At 48.1% G+C, this 16,818-nt stretch overlaps 2 protein-coding genes, 1 long non-coding RNA gene and 1 other non-coding gene across 8 annotated transcripts; 2 read left to right on the forward strand and 2 right to left on the reverse strand.

The window, feature by feature from the left end:
- Nucleotides 1-433: 433 nt before the first annotated feature.
- Nucleotides 434-4,566, reverse strand: LOC141498052 (uncharacterized). 2 transcript variants are annotated; one of them, XR_012471527.1, is made up of 3 exons: nt 4,005-4,566; nt 3,743-3,885; nt 434-1,121 (listed from the first exon to the last, which is right to left on the reverse strand). It is a non-coding gene; the product is annotated as an uncharacterized LOC141498052 (long non-coding RNA). The 2 variants fall into 2 exon arrangements; XR_012471528.1 differs by lacking the exon at nt 434-1,121 and having other exon boundaries at nt 2,271-3,885; nt 4,005-4,190; nt 4,453-4,566.
- A 612-nt stretch (nt 4,567-5,178) lies between these two features.
- Nucleotides 5,179-7,066, forward strand: RPL10 (ribosomal protein L10). The gene is made up of 6 exons (XM_074200675.1): nt 5,179-5,287; nt 5,521-5,579; nt 5,673-5,780; nt 5,860-5,998; nt 6,507-6,669; nt 6,851-7,066. Exons 1-6 carry the CDS (start codon nt 5,265-5,267, stop codon nt 7,001-7,003), a joined length of 645 nt encoding a protein of 214 aa, XP_074056776.1. The 5' UTR covers nt 5,179-5,264; the 3' UTR covers nt 7,004-7,066.
- Nucleotides 6,300-6,432, forward strand: LOC141503806 (small nucleolar RNA SNORA70). Its single transcript, XR_012473111.1, has one exon. It is a non-coding gene; the product is annotated as a small nucleolar RNA SNORA70 (small nucleolar RNA).
- Nucleotides 7,067-7,315: 249 nt separating the features above from the next.
- On the reverse strand, nt 7,316-16,152 carry LOC141497837 (deoxyribonuclease-1-like). Of its 4 annotated transcripts, none has more exons than XM_074200671.1 (9): nt 15,934-16,152; nt 15,676-15,861; nt 14,561-14,649; nt 14,099-14,185; nt 13,882-13,994; nt 9,368-9,480; nt 8,928-9,085; nt 7,562-7,658; nt 7,316-7,475 (listed from the first exon to the last, which is right to left on the reverse strand). In XM_074200671.1, exons 1-9 carry the CDS (start codon nt 15,964-15,966, stop codon nt 7,398-7,400), a joined length of 954 nt encoding a protein of 317 aa, XP_074056772.1. In that variant the 5' UTR covers nt 15,967-16,152; the 3' UTR covers nt 7,316-7,397. The 4 variants fall into 4 exon arrangements, 3 of the variants coding, with proteins under 3 accessions (XP_074056772.1, XP_074056774.1, XP_074056775.1); XR_012471458.1 differs by lacking the exon at nt 7,316-7,475 and adding an exon at nt 8,012-8,179 and having other exon boundaries at nt 7,573-7,658; nt 8,928-9,033; XM_074200673.1 differs by lacking the exon at nt 7,562-7,658.
- Between the last annotated feature and the right edge of the window lie 666 nt (nt 16,153-16,818).

Raw genomic sequence — 16,818 nt, forward strand, 5'->3', positions numbered from 1 at the left:
TTTTCAATATTGTACTAGAATTGGGTTTTTTTAATTCTAATAAATTTAAATTTCTCAACTACCTGCAAAGATAATTATCAACATTCCTTTTTGGGGAAGATTTTGAGTTCCATATTTTTCTCCCTCTCTCCCCTCCCCCCTCCCCTTGGCAGTGAATAATCTGCTATAGGTCATACATGTATAACTATGTTCAACATATTTCCCAATTAGTCATGTGAAAGAAGAATTATAGCAAAAGGAAAAGAAACTCATGAGAGGGAAACAAAACATAAAGCACAAAACAAATGTTAAAACTTGAAAAGAGTCTGCTTTGGACTGCATCCAGTCTCTATAATCAGACTCTCTAGTTCCTTCTCTGGATGTGGATACCACTTTATTGCCATAGCTCTGGTGTGGGTCTGGACATGAACTTTGGAGAGTCAGGTCGGGTAGACACACCGAAACATGCAAGGTTGGGAAGTGAGAATCAACCAACTTTATTTTTGCAAACTCAGACTTTTTAATAGCAAAATCTTATCTCAAGAATGACAGGTTAAAGGAGACCCAGTTTCACCATTTCCTAGGTAAATTTACAATATTTTTCTTAGAAATCTGCATACTTCTCTATCAGAGAAATCTTTTACAACCTCCTGGGAGCCACAGATTTTCCCAGGTCAGGGTTCACTGGTGAACCAATGGATCCATACAATGAGCAAAAATACATACATATCTTTGATGGAAAAAGTCACCAAGGATATGTGAATATCACTCCCAGGGGCTGGCCCTCTACAGTCTTTTCCCTCACAAGTCCTTAAGAATTCTTTGATCATTGTATTGCTGAGAAGAGTTGAGTCCATCAGAGTTGATCATCACACAGCATTACCGTTAATGCATCCAAAATTCTTTTCTGCTCACTTCACTCATCAGTATTCACGCAAGGCTTTCCAGAAGGCAATGGGGTTAAGTGACTTGCCCAAGGTCTGATGATAATGATGCTCACATCAGGGAAGTGATGCCATGAGAAGCACATGAAGGAGCTTTGAGTGAGGGGAGGAGGGCTGGTACTAAGTCCCCAGTTGCACTTTCTCCTCCAGAGCCAGCATGATTCAGTGGCTGGATAGGAATCAGGACTGGAGATGGCCCTGGATGTGAGACAATCAGGGTTAAGTGAGTTGCCCAAGGTGTCTGAGGTTCGATTCAAATTCCCATCTTCCTGATTCCAAGGCCAGTACTTTATCCAGTATGCTACCTGGCTGACCCCAGGCTTTTCTGAGGTCGACCTATTCATTTCTTACAGAACAATAGTGTTCTGGCACATTCACATATCACAATTTGTTTAGCCATTCCCCACTTGATGGGCATCCCCTCAATTTCCTAATTCAAGCTACTACAAAAAATAAACATTTTTGTGCATGTGAGTCTTTTCCCCTTATTTATGATCTCTTCAGGATACAAACTTGATAGTGCTATAGCTGGATCAAAGGGTATGCACAATTTAATAACCTTTTGGGTTTTGTTCCACATTGTTCTGCAGAAGAGTTGGATGAATTCCCAACTACAGCAACAATGCATTAGCATCCCAGTTTTACCACATCCCTTCCAACATTGATCATTTTCCTTCCATGGCTACTCTGGTAGGTGTGAGGTGGTACTTCAGGGTTGTTTTAATTTGCATTTATTTTTTCATATGACTAGATTTAATTTCTTTGTCTTAAAACTACCTGCTTATCTTCTTTGACCATTTCTCAATAGGGAAATGACTTGTATAGTTATAAATATGATCCAGTTCTCTGTATATTTTTAAAATGAGTTCTTTATCAGAAACACTATCTGTAAAAATTTGGTACTAGAAATACTAGCTTTTCAATAGAGACAAAAAGCAATTGAAGGAATTAGATTAGGCATTGAGGAAGCAAACTTTCACTGTTTGCAGACAGTATGAAGGTATGTTTAGAGAATACTAGAACACCAACTAAAAAAGTACTTGAAGCAATGAACTTAAGCAAAGTTGCAGGATATAAAATCCTGCATAGATAATGAGCTTTTTCTATATATTACCAACAAAGTTCAACAATAAGAGATAGAAAGAGAAATTGCATTTAAAGTAACTGTAGACAATATAAAAATATTTGGGAGTCCACCTGCCAAGATGAATATAGGATCTATATGAACATAATTACAATACACTTTTCACACAAATGAAAATACATCTAAACTACTGGGAAAATAGCAGTTCCTCATGGGTAGACTGAAGTAATATAAAGAAATGATAATTTCCTCTAAATTAATTTACTTATTCTGTGACATACTAATCAAACTACCACAAATTATTTTATAGAGTTAGAAAAATTAGAACAAAATGCATCTAGAAAAATAAAAGTTCAAGAATATCAAGGTGATTAATGAAAAAAGATGCAAAGGAAGGTGGTCTATCTGTGTCAAATATAAAAGTATATTATAAAGAAGAAATCATCAGAATGATTTGGTACTGCTAAGAAATTGTGTGGTGGCTCAGTGGACTAGATTAGGTACCCAAGATACAGGTATAGGTGTCTAGAGTAATCTACTGTTTGATAAACCCAAAGACTCCAGGTTCTGGGATAAGAACTTACTATGTTACTAAAAAAACAAAAACAAAACAAATTTGCTAGAAAAACTGGAAGTAGTATGGCAGAAACTAGGCATACATCAGCATCCCACACCCTCTAACAAGATAAGGTTGAAATGAGTACAGGAGTTAGACATCAAAGGCAATACCATAAGCAACTTAAGACAGCAAGTAGTTTACTTGTCAGAACCATGGAGAAGAGAAGAATGTATGAACAAACAGGAGACAAAGCACATTATGAAGTGCAAAGTGGAAAATGTTGATGACATTAAATTTGAAAGATTTTGCATGAATAAAATTAATGTAACCAAGATTAGAAGGAAAGCAGACAGCTGGGAAACAAATCGTACACCTAGTATGTTGAATAAAGGCTTCATTTCTAAAGTATATGGAGAACTGAGTCAAATTTTTAAGAATACATGTCATTCTGCAATTGATAAGTAATCAGTTTTCAAATGAAGAAATTAAAGCTAAATGTAATCCTATTTTAAAAAGCTCTAAATCACTGTTGATTATAGAGATTCAAATTAAAACTGTGAGGTACCCCTTCAGACTTATGAAATTGGGCCATAGGACAAAAAAAGGAAAATGATCAACGTTGGAAGGGGGAAGTGGGAAAACTGGCACATCAGTGGAGTTATGAAGCCATCCAACTATTCTGGAGAGCAATTTATCCAAAGGATGATAAAACTATGCATACCCTTTGATGCAGCAATACCACTGCCCCATCTGTATCCCAAAGAGAGTATACGAAAGTGAAAAGGATTCATGTGTACCAAAATATTGATAGTAGCTCTTTTGATAGTGGCAAAGAATTGGAAATTGTTGGGATGCCCATTCATTGGGGAATGGCTGAACATGTTGTAGTCTGTGAATATGTTGCAATACTATTGTTTTGTAGGAAATTATGAGCAGGTGGATTTCAGAAAAAAAATAATAAACCTGGAAAGAGTTACATGAGCTGATGCTGAGTGAAATGAGCAGAACTGGGAGAACATTGTAAATATTACCAACAATATTGTATGATAATTAACGCTGATAGACTTCACTCCTGGGTAAAATAGTGATGAAGGATAATTTTTACAGATGTGTGGAAAAATCATATCCACATCGAAAGAAAGAACTGATGGTGGTTACGTAGAGATAAAAACATACTATTTTCATTTTCTTTTTTCAGAGTTTTCCTTTTATTCTTTTTCATCTTTCACAAGCTGAGTCCTGTGGAAATGTTTTACGTGATTGCAGGTGTATAATTTAAATCGCTTATCGACTTAGGCGAAAGGGAGCTGGGAGGAAATCTGAAATTCAGAATCGTTAAAAAAAAAAAGAAAGAAAGAAAAAGCTGTGACTTTGGGCAAGTTACCGTACCCCATTTCCTTAAATTAAACTAAATAAAGTAAATCTATATAATCCTTACATGTAATTGGCGAAATCCCTTTCGAAATGAAATGTGGTAAAATCCAAAGTAGGAAAACGAGGTCAGAGGTCAGAGGTCAGAGGCCAGAGGCCAGAGGCCAGAGGCCAGACACCAAGGGTCAGCCCGCAATGGAGGCGGAGGAGGACCAGGCAGGTTTGATGAGGGGAACCAGGAGAGGCTGTTTCCCTGGAAATCGAGAGGAGGAAGCGAATGGGTCGGAAGCCATGGAGAGAGGTCAGAAAGGTGGTGTCTTCGTGAAGACAATGGGAGGTTGGTGGCTCTGTGGGACCGCGCGTTGGTCCCTCAACTTCCTCATCTATAAACGTGCTTTAGCTAAGAGTAAAGGAACGCTGGGGCTCTCCGGCAAAGAGAGAGATCCAGACGCCCTGGTGGACCGTGGCAAATGGGGCGGAGGCAGGGGAGGGGTACTTGGTCATTCGACGCCTACTCGGTGGGAGAGAGACGTCTGTCTGAAGGGAAGGGAAGCGACTGGGCCAGGGTCTCGCTACTGGAGTTGGCCGCCATTCTTTCCTCGGTGTAAAAAGAAAAGGGGGCGGCGGCCCCCGACCCCAGGCCCCAACAGGGCACGCCCCGCGGCCCCCCCCCTCCGCTTTGTTTTCCAGATTTGCCCCCACTATGCGCCACCCAAAGGTAGCTCGGAAAGCGCGGGAAGGCCGCCCCCCCCCCCCCCCCCCCGCAATGCCAAGGCGGCGGGAGGCGGGGGAGGAGTGCACGGCGCGCTCATGCGCACTCGTCCCTACCCCTCCCGGCCGCTCCCGAGCCGATGACGTCACCTGTGCTGGCGCGCGCTGATTCGGCCGAGCGGAGAGCTGGGAGGCCGTCTGGGAAGCCCCCTCCCCCTCGCCTCAAGACGATCCTTGACTCTGCGTCAGGGGGCGGGGCGGGGGCCGCGCGCCCCTCCCTTCCGGTGGCGCATTCGCCGCACCCGAATCGGCGCCGCGGGGGCCTAGGGGCGTTTCTCCAGTCTTCCGGAAGCTCTAGAGCGTCGGCGCATGGGGATCCGAACGCCAGGGCGGGGTAAAGGAGGGGCGGAGACGGACGTCTTATAAAAGGCGGCCTCCGCGGTGGGGGCGGTCCTTTCGCTGCGGCGAGGTGAGTACGCCGTTTCTTGGCGCTGGTGCCTCCGCCCTGCGCTCAGGCCCGCCTCCGGGCCTAGGTCCCGCTCCGCGGCCCGATCCGATCACACGCCTTTGTCTCTCTTATTTCCCTCCAGATCAAGACCCTATCGGCGCTAGCGCCATGGGCCGCCGTCCCGCCCGCTGGTAAGTGGCCGGCGAGCCGGGGCCCCACGTGCGCCCGGGCCCCCCCCCACCGCCTAGCGGGACCCTCCTTTCTGCAGGAAGACCTTGGAGCCATCCCCGCCGGAGCGCCGATGCGCCGGCCCAAGCCGATCGGAGATCGCTGCCCTGGTCGTTATTCTGGAGCCAGTCGGGGGGATGGGGGGGGACCGAGGGGCGGGCCTTCCCCAGCCCTGATCCCTTTTCTCTCTCGACAGTTATAGGTATTGTAAAAACAAGCCGTACCCCAAGTCCCGGTTCTGCAGAGGAGTTCCTGGTGAGTCCTCCCCGAGGGGGGAGGGGGACAGGGGTACCATTTGGGGCCCCCAGAGGCCCCATCAGTTCTGCTGATTGACTTGGCTTTCCCCAGATGCCAAGATAAGAATCTTCGATCTTGGTAGGAAGAAAGCAAAAGTGGATGAGTTCCCATTGTGTGGCCACATGGTATCAGATGAGTATGAACAGCTGTCTTCAGAAGGTAAAAAACAGTGGCACATGGGCCTGGGGTGGGGTCCTACTCAGAATGAGGACTCAAAGGTCTCACCCCTCCTCCTCAGCCTTAGAAGCAGCACGCATCTGTGCCAACAAATACATGGTGAAGAGTTGTGGCAAGGATGGTTTTCACATCCGTGTGCGCCTGCATCCTTTCCATGTCATCCGCATCAATAAGATGCTGTCCTGTGCTGGAGCTGATAGGTAAGACACCTAATTGGCTCCTGAGCTGCAGGCCTTTTGTTTTAGAATTCTGCTAGCTTTCTGCTTGCTCTCTTCCGCCCCCCCCCCCCAGTCCTTTCTATGGAAGGCCAGGGACTATGAAGACAGTCCCTTGACTTAACTGGCACAGAGAGAGGACTGGGCTTTCTAGCCTCAGACGTTATGTTATAGAAATGACGCACCTTGGAGCTAAACAGGTCACATGCTAACTTGACTTGGAATTGCTCACCAAGGCATCCAAATGATCTGGAGGGAAAGCTAATCCTTAGAGAGAGAAGCCCTCCTGCAACCAATTAAGCCGATCAACCCACTTCTCTGTGTGGGGCTGGTGTGCAATGGTTGCAGACAGCATTTCCCTGGTTGTGTGTGTACCTTGTCCTTAATACAGGGTATTCTAAGGGACCTCGGAAACACTTTAGGTTGATGAGCAGGTCTACCAAAGAGGTTTTGATAGGTCAGCTTCAATCAACTATATTTCCTACTTTCTTAGGCTCCAGACTGGCATGCGAGGGGCTTTTGGGAAGCCCCAGGGCACTGTAGCCCGGGTTCACATTGGCCAAGTCATCATGTCGATTCGAACCAAGGTCCAGAACAAAGAGCATGTGATTGAAGCTTTGCGTAGAGCCAAGTTCAAGTTCCCTGGCCGCCAGAAGGTAACCCTTCCTGTGTCCTATAGGTAGCCTTTCTTTTAATTTGCTGGGAGAGATAGATAATGTCCAAGGTGAAAGAAAAGCTCTCTGGTTTGAATTGTCTTGAACTGAAGCACCTAACAAATGGTCCCTTAAATCCTGAAGGATTGGGGCAAAACTGACTTATTTCTTTACCCTCTCATAGATTCACATCTCCAAGAAGTGGGGTTTCACCAAGTTCAATGCTGATGAGTTTGAGGATATGATAGCTCAGAAGCGCCTCATTCCTGACGGCTGTGGGGTTAAGTATATCCCCAGCCGTGGCCCCTTGGACAAGTGGCGGGCACTCCACCAGTAAATGGAGTGGCCTGTGAATTCAGCCTTATAAGGCATAAAATAAACTAAATACTGCATAAATAAACTAGGTATTGCCTGTGTGTTACCTTGTCATTGGATTGGCTCTTTCCCACCTAACATTCAGAGCTCTGACCTCAATCTCAGGATAGAGGTTGGAGAACCTACAGTCTCCTAACACTACTAAGGTAATCTAAATAAGAGGCCAGTCATTTGACCTTCAGCTATCTGTATTACATACCACAAGAAAACCCAATCCTTAAGGTAATCAGCCAGAAGCTGGAAACTTGAAAGAAAAACACTTGGGTTACAGGTATAAAGTTTTTCAGCTCTTTAGTTTTATTATAGACAAATCTGGTCCAGGGACACCACAGCAGAAGTGAAGTGGGGGGCCGCTCTCAAAGTTCCTGGTGTCCTTGAGTTGGCCTTGGCCGTAGGCAGACCTCAACAGGGAAGTGATCACTGATTTGGAGGGCCTAGGGACAAACAGGTGAGACTGTTGACAGTGCTGCCCTAAGAGCCTTTGGGCAAGTATCTCTCCAACCATTTTAAGTGGGCTCACCTCCTTCTCAGACATGCCCAGTTCCTTCTGGAAGTTGAAGGTTTGGGCTGATCCAGGTATGACTGCCTGGAGTAGAGCCCTGCCATGCACTATGATCCTGCCAAGATCAAGGAATGGGCACACTGAGTTCCTAGGTGTGCCTACAAGTCTACAGGCTCCTATTTGCTTCCCCTTTCCATCTGCCAGTGAGATAGCAAGGATCTTGGGCTACCCTCCAAATTTGTGCATTCTTGAGTCTCCTGGGCTGGGGAGAGCACAAAGTCCATGCCTTGCTTGAGGTTAGCCAGTGAGTAGTGGTCCCAAGATGTACCTAGAGCTGGGACATTCCATCCCCATGTTAAACCCAGGGAGCCCATCAACACGTCAGGGCAAGGGTCACACTCTGCTGGTAAAGAACTTTCTAGAGGACTTTGCCACCACTGAGTCTAGACCACCATAAGACAATATTACCTACAGCAAACAGCCAAAATCAAATTAAATGAGCCAGTAGGATGAGACTGAGGACTCAAGTGATAGTTCCATTCCTAGAAGCCAGTGGAAAGATGGCTCCATTTTGAGTAGTAGCTTCTAAATAAAATTTCTCCTTTGACCTTTTAGGCAAATGTTCAGTTTCCTCATCTGTCAAAGGAATTGGGCCTGATTAGTCCTTTTTTGTTTGAGCTTTTCTTAGTGGCATATTCACAGAAACAAGAAATAGGGGTTAGAGCAGTCAGAATCACAATTGGAGACTTGGCAGATGTCTCGACAAGTCATCTGCCTCTACTTGGAGACTGCTAATGAAGGACGACTACCTGCCTCCTAAGGTAGTCTTGTCAACATTCTCACTGGGGCAGATTAGGTGCCTGCAGTCAGGAAGATCAAATTAAAATCTGGTTTCACATAGTGACTGGGGTCCCTTGGAAGAGTTATTTTGCTCTGTTTGCCTCAATTTTCTTAGAGAAAACCACATTGATGTCTTTTGCGAAGAAAATCCTGTGGGGTCCTAAAGAGTTGGAACCCTGGATAACAGTGAGCAAGATTTCTGTAGAGGTGATACTTCAAGGAAGCCAGGGAGGTTGGAGGTTAGAATGGACATAGGGAGTTTGAACTGGGAGGCCAGTGTCCCTGGATTGGAGCTATCTTAGTAGTGTGAGGAGATAAGAACCTGTACAAGTATTCTCCAGGTTAACCATGTCATGCTTGTGGCTGGAGAGTGCATTCCTGAATCAGGAAGCACTAGAAACACTGTATACTTGGTGTTACACCTGGGGCCCCAGGGAAGAAAGGTTTGTAGGCCCATGGGCCATCCCTTGGGCCTGGTTAGCAGCTGTGAAGGAAAACAACCTCTGATTACTTGGAAAAATAGATGCAGGACCCCCTGTCCCACCTGTCATAGGCACAGTGTGTCCTGGCACTGACGGTGGTGTCTGTCTGGTCCCCAATGAGCCAGTGGAAGTCTGGGTGGCTCCACAGGTGGTTGTCCAGCCAGGCCACTGGAGACATAAATGTGCAGCCTGCGTTAAGATCCCCGAGCAGCATGATGTCCTGGGGGAGGGGGTGAGGAGGAGCATGAATGATGACCCTGGAGTCCTGGCTCTTTCACCTCTCCCCCATAGTTTCCTGATCTGGAAGCTAGTCCCAATGATGGCTAACTAAGGAAAAGAACTAGGCAGTCTCCAGAATGGGAGTGGGAGGAACCTGGATCATGTTTATTTGTGTCTGTATGTATGTGACACAGGTAAGCTTGGAAGTAACCACAAAGTGTATTGTCAGTGGGTGAGCCAGGGGCCTAGACTCCTGCCTGAACCCCCTCCCCCTGCCATTTACCTCCACATTCCAATGCCGTTTCACATCCTGAACAACTTTGTAGAGTTGATCGATCTCTCGGGGGGCATTTCGGGGGCAGGCGTGGTGTGATATTAACACCAAATTGCAGATGTCTGAGAGAAAGGGCAGAAGGTTGGAGGGGCCTTCTGTACTGCCCTGTTCCCCCTTCAACTGAGAGCACCCAGTCAGCACCAGCCTTCTCCTCTTCCTGCTTCTGGCCTACCTCTTCCAGGAAGTCCATCTTCCTCAATCGACTTTCCCACTTCTCCTATTCCTGCTAAAGGCCCCAGGCCAGGCAAGGGCTCTGCCACCTCCACTTCCTGTTTCCCCTCACAGCCCCCAGCTTGGACCTGCCATTGCTCTTCCTATCAACTTTAAGACTCCCTAAATCACTGCATTTAGAATATAAGCTCGTGCTTTGGAGACCTGCCTCTGCCACTTCTGCCTCCCATTTCTTCAAGAAGGAGGAGGGTGGGGGTGGGGGGACAGGGAGGAGAGGTGCCCTCCAGCTTTAGGTCCCTGTTATTATCTGTGATTTTTTACCCCCACCTCAGGCTTCACTTTCTTCTCTAAAATGACAGCTAGACCACACCAGGGAGTTTTCCTTGATTTCCCCACCCCTCTCTTCCACTCATCTGCATTGTTTCAATTTCTCCCAACAGTTTTGTCTTCCTGAGTCTAACTTAGCCAGGACTCTGACCTCTGTTTAAATTGTGTAAACAGAGCCTGTTGTGACCCAGTGGACAAGTACCTACCCTACCTCCCCAGCCCCCCAGTTGTACTCCTCAGAAATCTGGTCTCTGACACGATTTTTTTCTGTTCCAAGTCTGATTGGGTAACCTGTAAGGAAGCTACAGGAAGTCTTCCCAGTCAGATAGAAGGTGGGAAGCAAAGCTATAGCATTTTCCAGATTTGGGATCATATTGCCTCTTCAGGGTTTCTCTACCCGGGACCCCAGAAGGCTGGGAAAAGATTTCAGGGGGAATCTGGTGAACTTGGATGGAAAACGAGAGATTTTATTTTCACTGATATCTCGCTAAAATGAAGTGAGTCCTTCGGCCTGCTCCAATATCCCTGATGCCACCTGGTCAAGCTCCAATTTTGACTTTGGGTCACTCCCATCATTCATCAGCTTTTCTCCTCCACACAAGCTACTGAAAAAAGGTGGAGAAATTTCCCCAACTGTTCTCAATAGGTCCATCCCAAGTTACCCAAGCTCACCTAGGCCCTTATCCTCTCCGTAGCTCTATTCTCAAAGCTCCCATGGTTTTCCTGCTTCCCCCACCCCAACTCTCATTTGAGAACTCTGCCTCATATTGTACAGAAAAAATTGAGGCCATTCACTGGGTGCCTTCTGCCACCTCCTTTACCCCCCCATCTCACATCATGAAGTGTGACCCTCCTCCTATCTACACAAATCATAACTTCCTCAAGAGACTGATCCCTTTGGCATCCCCACTCTGTCCCTTATTTTCTATCTCTCCCTTGTTTGCTGCCTCATTCCATCTTGCCTACAAATATGGGTCTAGTCTCTCCAATCCTGAAAAAGCTCTCTTGATCCTTCCATCCCGCTAAATATTCTCCTCTATCTCTTCTACCCTCCAAGGCCTTGAAAAGGCTGTCTACTTTCCTCTCTTTGAACCCCTTAAGAGTCCAGCTTCTGACTTCATCATTCTACTGAAACTGCCCTCCAAAGTGCAGCCTTCAACACTGCTTCACTCTTTCCTCCTTGATCTCTTCTCTCTAGGTCTTCCTCCCTCCCCCAACCACAACTTTGCTGGGTGATCCTTCAGATCACACCCTCTAACCATGATCAGTGTCCCTCAGGGCTCCATTCTGGGGCCTCTCCTCACTCCACTACTTGCTGATCTGGTCAGCTCCCATGGGTTTTATGACCCAAATTGCTGATTGCCACTCCTACCAGGCCTGCCCCAAACTGCCATCTCCAATTGCCTTTTTGAGGTGTCTACAACTGAACACATTAGCTTCCCTCCAAATCCTCCCTATTCGTGGAGAAATTACCACCATGCTGCCAGTCCCTCACAGTCAGGGACTTATTACTCTTTCACCCTGTTGGCTCTCAACTTCTTCCCAACACACCCCCTTCTCTCCTCTGACACTGTCCCCACCCTGGGGCAAGCCCTCCTGGGCTCTTCCAGTAGCCGCTGCTGAGTCTGCTTGCCTCTGGTCTCTAGGCCATCCTCCATCCAGCCACTAAAGTGGCTAAAATATATGTCCCACCCTGTCACTTTGCCATTTGGGAGTCCAGGGGCTCCCTGACCCCTCCAGGGTACTCTGTTTGGCATCCAATCTTCTTCTGCCTCTCCAGTCTTCTCATACCTTAAGCCATATACTCAGATTCAGTGACACTTGCCACCCAGCTGGTCCCCAAACATCACACTCTCTGGCCATCCCCTAGGCCTGGAACCCTCGGACTACTGGACTTGGGATCCTTTGCTTCCTTTAGCTCCCACCCTAAAGCCCATTTACTCCAGGAAGCTTTTCCCAATCCTTTTTCACTCCTCTGTTCATTGTCTCCTATTTATGTAGTATATATGGCTTCATCTCTGCCATCAGAGCAGAAGGGACTGTTTTTTTCCCTCTTCATCTCTATATATCCCCAATGCTTAACCCTTGGGAAGGATTTCATAAATGATTCTAAGGGCTGTTGGCTTCACCAGACTGCCACCAAAGCAATCCATTTCACCAAAAAGAAAGCCCTCCCACTGCCTCCAGTCCAGACGCAGACACTGAAACAGGTCATGGAGGGTCTCCTTGCCTGAAGAGTCTGCCTGGGCATACATACGGAGGATCTTCTGTACAGGTGAAGGAGGTTAATGAATAAAGGTCAGCAGACTGAAGTTCCCTACCTATGACTACTCCCCTTCAACTTAGCCTACCACTCCGCAGACAGTGCTCTTGCCAAGGTTAGTCCTTTTGGGAGTCCCTGGGGGTCTCCTGTCTCCCCTTCCTTAGTTTCTGAACCTGGCTGGGGGCTTCTCCCCCTCCTGTTCTCTCCCCACCTCCCTTTCTCCCTCTCCTCTTCCCAGGACTTCAGTTGTCCTTTTGACTCAGATGAGTCTCAGATAGCTAGACCCAGTTCCAATCTCTCCCCTCCCCTCCCTCCCACCCCCGTGACCTGAAGCCCTAGTCCAGAATCACCTACAGCTTCTAGGTTGCATCTACCTGGACATGGCACTGCACTGGCAGAGCCACTTTCTGAATTATCAAGCCCCAACTTTTCACTGGGAAGGGCCTCCTGCTCAGGTTTCCTGCTTCAAGCTTCTCTCCAATTACAACCCAATTACTCCCAGTCACCTGATTACAATTACACCCAGTTACAGATCACTGCTCTGTTAGAGCATCACTACAGAAGACACAATCCTTTCGTGCCCCACCCAACCCCCAGACCTCCAGGGTCTGCCTCTGGCAGTGATTTAGTTTGGCTTGCTCTCTATCCCAGCCAAGTTGGAGTTAAAGCAGTAAGTACTCCCTGTTCTTCTGCCCTCCCCAACCCCAGTAGGCCTGACCCCCATGCCTCAAATGACCTACTTCCACATCTCTGCATGGCAGATGCCATGTGCTCCAGGCCACCTTCCCCAAGTCCCCTTTCCCTTGAGAACCCTCCTCCATCATTCAGCCCTCTTAGCTAGGCAGTCTTTATTTTTGGTCTGGACCTTGGAGTACTTCTGGTATGACAATGCCCTCCACCAAAATGGGCTGACAGCTGCCTGGCAGTTTTTTGGTCCAGAGATAGCTCACTAGAAGGGACCTTAGAAGCCTGCCTAGTTCAACCCCATCCCTTTCCAGAGGAGGAAACTGTGGCCCAGAAAGGAAGGAATGAAATGATTTGCCCAGTGTCAGAAGATGGGAACCTAGGTTGTCTGAACTCCAAATAGAACTGTAATGACAGGGAACTGTCAGGCCCTGGAAGTCTATGAAGTCAGGTGACTTGTCCAAGGTCACAGATACTTGGCCATGGGAGAGACTAGTCTTGACCTCAGCTCTTTCTGCCTGGGCACTTCCTTCTGTCATAACCCTGGAGAGTTTTCTTGTGCTAGCCCACCTTCTCCCCTGACTTCCTCTTTGCAGATTGCATCGCCCTCTTCATTCGAGATGGACTGTTTGTCTTGGGCAGGGAGTGGAAGGCTGGGATCCTTCAACCAAGCAAAAGTCCCAAAGAAATGGCTGCACACCTTGGCATATGAACCTGGCAAGTGGCACATTTCTCTAGAGACTTTCCATAGCCCCAGCTGATTCTCCCAGGGATTCTGGGAGGCATATGTTATCCTTATTTCATAGTTGGGGAAACTGAGACTGAGAGGTTGCCTGACTTGCCCAAATATCTGCCATATTTTCCTGGGAATTCTTTTTCAGGATGGTCCCTGAGTCTGCTCCCAGTGGAGTCCTCTGTCCACCCACCATGCCAGGCTGCCTTTTCAGAATCCTGGACAATGGAAAATAGAAACTGGGGTGGGTCAGGGTGGGGGTCAGTTGGGAGGAAGGGTGAGTACCTGAATTTGGCCAGCAGAAACGGGCAACAAAGGGTCCTCGAAGGAAGGATTTGGCCTGACCTGGCTCAGCCTCGGGGATTTGGTATGAGTCCATGATGGAAACCACATCTGCTCTGAAGGGAAATCAAACTTGGGAGAGGGGAGTCCAAGCTGAGTGACCCCCTCCAATGTTGCCTCCCCACCATCACCCTACCAGGAAGAGGGAGGTCTCTGATACCTGTAGACAAAGACATTCTGCTCCTTGTAGCTTCCCAGGCCTAGGCGCCGACTTTTTAAGGCCTCATAGTGGTGACCAGGGTCAGCTCTGTTCTGGGACACCAAGGTTTTGACCAAGTATCCCCATCCTTGGGCAGAGTCCCCATATCATCCCTTCCAGACCTCCCCTCTGTTCCCAGGTCTCAGGGAAGACTGCCCATGCACCCCCCACCCCTGCCCCAGGTTTGATGTCCAGGATGTTGTCCAGCTCTGCTCCCTAACCCCTTCCCATCTGCTACCATCCTCCCAGCCTCCTTTGGGAGCTTCAAGCCCACTTGGAAACAAGGGGATGTTTGACTTAGTGGGAACCTCAGAGGTCCCCTGGCCCAGCCATGTCATTTGACAGTGGAGGACGATGGTCACCCAGAAGCAGAATTCAAATCCAGGCCCCATGTCTTCATTCCACCCTCCCATAACCCTGCACCTGTTGAGTTCCTGGAGGAGAAGTGACACAGCTGTGCCTTTTCTATCCCGGACCTCCTGCACCAGACAGATGTCACATCGGGAAAGAACCTGTGTTGGTGGAGGGGAGGCCTGACTCCAGGGCTCTCAGAAGGGCCCCTGTGGGCTCTCAATTGACAGCATTCTGTTGTCTTTTTATTGATGGAACATTCCTGCCCATGAGGGGCATCAATATGCCAGCAACAAGGACAGAGTCCCAGAGCCATGGGCTCACCTTGGCTTGCATTTGATTTGTTAACTATTTCCCAATCCCTATTTGCTCTGGGCCAGGTGGCACTCCAGGGCATAGGGAGCCTTGGCATTCCCCTCCCAAGTCTCCTCTGGGTCATTGGCCTCTGGGCCATTCCAGGAAACCTTTGGGCCTCTGCCCATAACCTTTTTAAATGCATAAAATAAAATATGGAGGATTACAAAGGAAACCAATTATCCCGAAATACTTGACAATTTTTTTTAAATGAGTCCAGGGACTCCAAGGTAAGGAACCCAGAAGGTCCTCACAGTGAGGAAACCTCCAAAGAGGGACTTCGGTGGGATGGGGGCAGCTGAGCTGGGAAAGGAAAAGGACCAGGCCCTTCCCAGGGCCCTGAACTGCCTGGGAAACCCAGGGAGCCAAGGACTCAGGACCCAGATTTCACTTTTAAGAAGAGCAATCACTAGGCCCTGGGGGCATCCCTGGGGAAACTGAGGCCCTTCAGGGCAGAAGGACAACTTTTTTCTGTGTCAATTGCAAATGGTTCCCTCAGACCAACTTTTAAAGACAAATTCAATTGGAGGGTGGGGGGAAGAAGACTAAGACCTTGGAACACAGCAAGTCCAAACTGGGGGGGTGGGGAGGAACTTACCTGAGGCATGAGAACCTTCTGGCAAGATCTGGTAGTTTCCTGTTTTACCTACTTCTTTTTGCTTATTAAGTGTTCCATGCAATTATTTCTGTACGGCTGAAGTCTGGTTAACCTACTTTAAATTCTGGCTCCCTAGGGCAGAGAACTTTTGGCCTCAGCCTAGGTATAGCTTCCTTCTGGGAACCTTCTATCCTTGGAAACAGGGTAGGGAAATGATGAGAAGACCATTTCTCACCTTGACCAGCACACTCATGACTTTGGGCCGATTGGCCTTAGCCTCCCCAAAGTTCTGAATGTTGAAGGCACAGATCCTCAGGGTAGCACATGCCAACAGGTAGAGTTGCCCACTCAGAAGGAGAAGCAAGAAGAGAGGGACCCACCTTGATCCTGGAATGACCCTGGGGAAGAGAGAGAGAGAAGTCTTGAAGGGCATCAGCATCCACCTGTTCCAAGAGCTTCCCTCTGAAGCTTTTGAACCCTACCTAAGGCTTACCAAGAACTGATGCCAGCTAAGAATCAACAACATAGCTTTTTCAAAGCTAGCCAGTCACGAAGGTTAGATTGAGTGAGTCCCAGGAAGACTCAGGAAGCTCCAGCAAAGGGAGGCCAGTGCACAGGAGCACTGGGTGGCAGCCCCCACTCCAGGCTGGGTGGCAATATCCACCCCCAGGGGTATCTGAGTCAGTGTGCTGAGTTGGCTCCAACTGGAAGGTCCAGCTTTGTGCCATCCTAGTCCCCTGACCTGGGCCTCCTGTTGACAAAGTGCTGAGCAAAGGGCAGAGCACAGAGGAGCTGGGGATGGGGAGAACCATTTAAAATTGAACCAGGAGAGGTATGGAATGGCATCCAGGGAGCTCTGCTAGGCATGTCTATAGTTCTAGATGTAAAGGCAGCACACGTGTCCTCTCATCCTCTGTTCCACAGCAACATCCATTTGGAGTCCTGCCCCAAAAGAAGCAGCTATGGGCAAAGGCAGCATCCGGGGGTCTTCCCCAAAATGTCCTCTTCTCCACGACAGCATCCAAGAGGCCTCCCCAGCCCATATCCTCTTCTCAAACTCCAAAGACCAGGGGTTTCCTTAGCCATGTTCCCTCCAATAACCCTAAAGGCTACCATCCAAGGGATGGACCACACCAAACATGTCCTCTCTAGCGCTCCACAGAAGCTTCCAGGAGCCCTTTCCAGTCATGTCTTCTCCCCTCAGCCAAACCCCCAGACCCCTGCCAGAGCCCCTACATCAAAGAACTCAGAGCCAGAAACCCAGGTCTTCAATGTACCCCAAAGCTGGTCCTACATTGCTCACTCCTTAAGCCAAAGCACAGACCGAGGCCTCAGCCAGTTCTGGGTTACTTCAGTGACATGGAAATCTCTCTTCTCA

The sequence above is a fragment of the Macrotis lagotis genome, chromosome X (assembly GCF_037893015.1).
Source record: "Macrotis lagotis isolate mMagLag1 chromosome X, bilby.v1.9.chrom.fasta, whole genome shotgun sequence".
In the NCBI taxonomy this organism is placed as follows: domain Eukaryota; kingdom Metazoa; phylum Chordata; class Mammalia; order Peramelemorphia; family Peramelidae; genus Macrotis; species Macrotis lagotis.

What these genes read in the sequence shown, in the direction of transcription:
- LOC141497837 (XM_074200671.1), bottom strand. Translation starts at nt 15,966, where the DNA reads ATGTTGTTGATTCTTAGCTGGCATCAGTTCTTG. An exon ending in CTCCTCCAGGAACTCAACAG is followed by an intron (nt 14,186 to 14,560) that starts GTGCAGGGTTAT and finishes GTCCCAGAACAG; the next exon opens with AGCTGACCCTGGTCACCACT. An exon ending in CAGAATGTCTTTGTCTACAG is followed by an intron (nt 13,995 to 14,098) that starts GTATCAGAGACC and finishes ATTTCCCTTCAG; the next exon opens with AGCAGATGTGGTTTCCATCA.
- RPL10 (XM_074200675.1), top strand. Translation starts at nt 5,265, where the DNA reads ATGGGCCGCCGTCCCGCCCGCTG. An exon ending in GTTCTGCAGAGGAGTTCCTG is followed by an intron (nt 5,580 to 5,672) that starts GTGAGTCCTCCC and finishes GGCTTTCCCCAG; the next exon opens with ATGCCAAGATAAGAATCTTC. An exon ending in TCCTGTGCTGGAGCTGATAG is followed by an intron (nt 5,999 to 6,506) that starts GTAAGACACCTA and finishes CTACTTTCTTAG; the next exon opens with GCTCCAGACTGGCATGCGAG.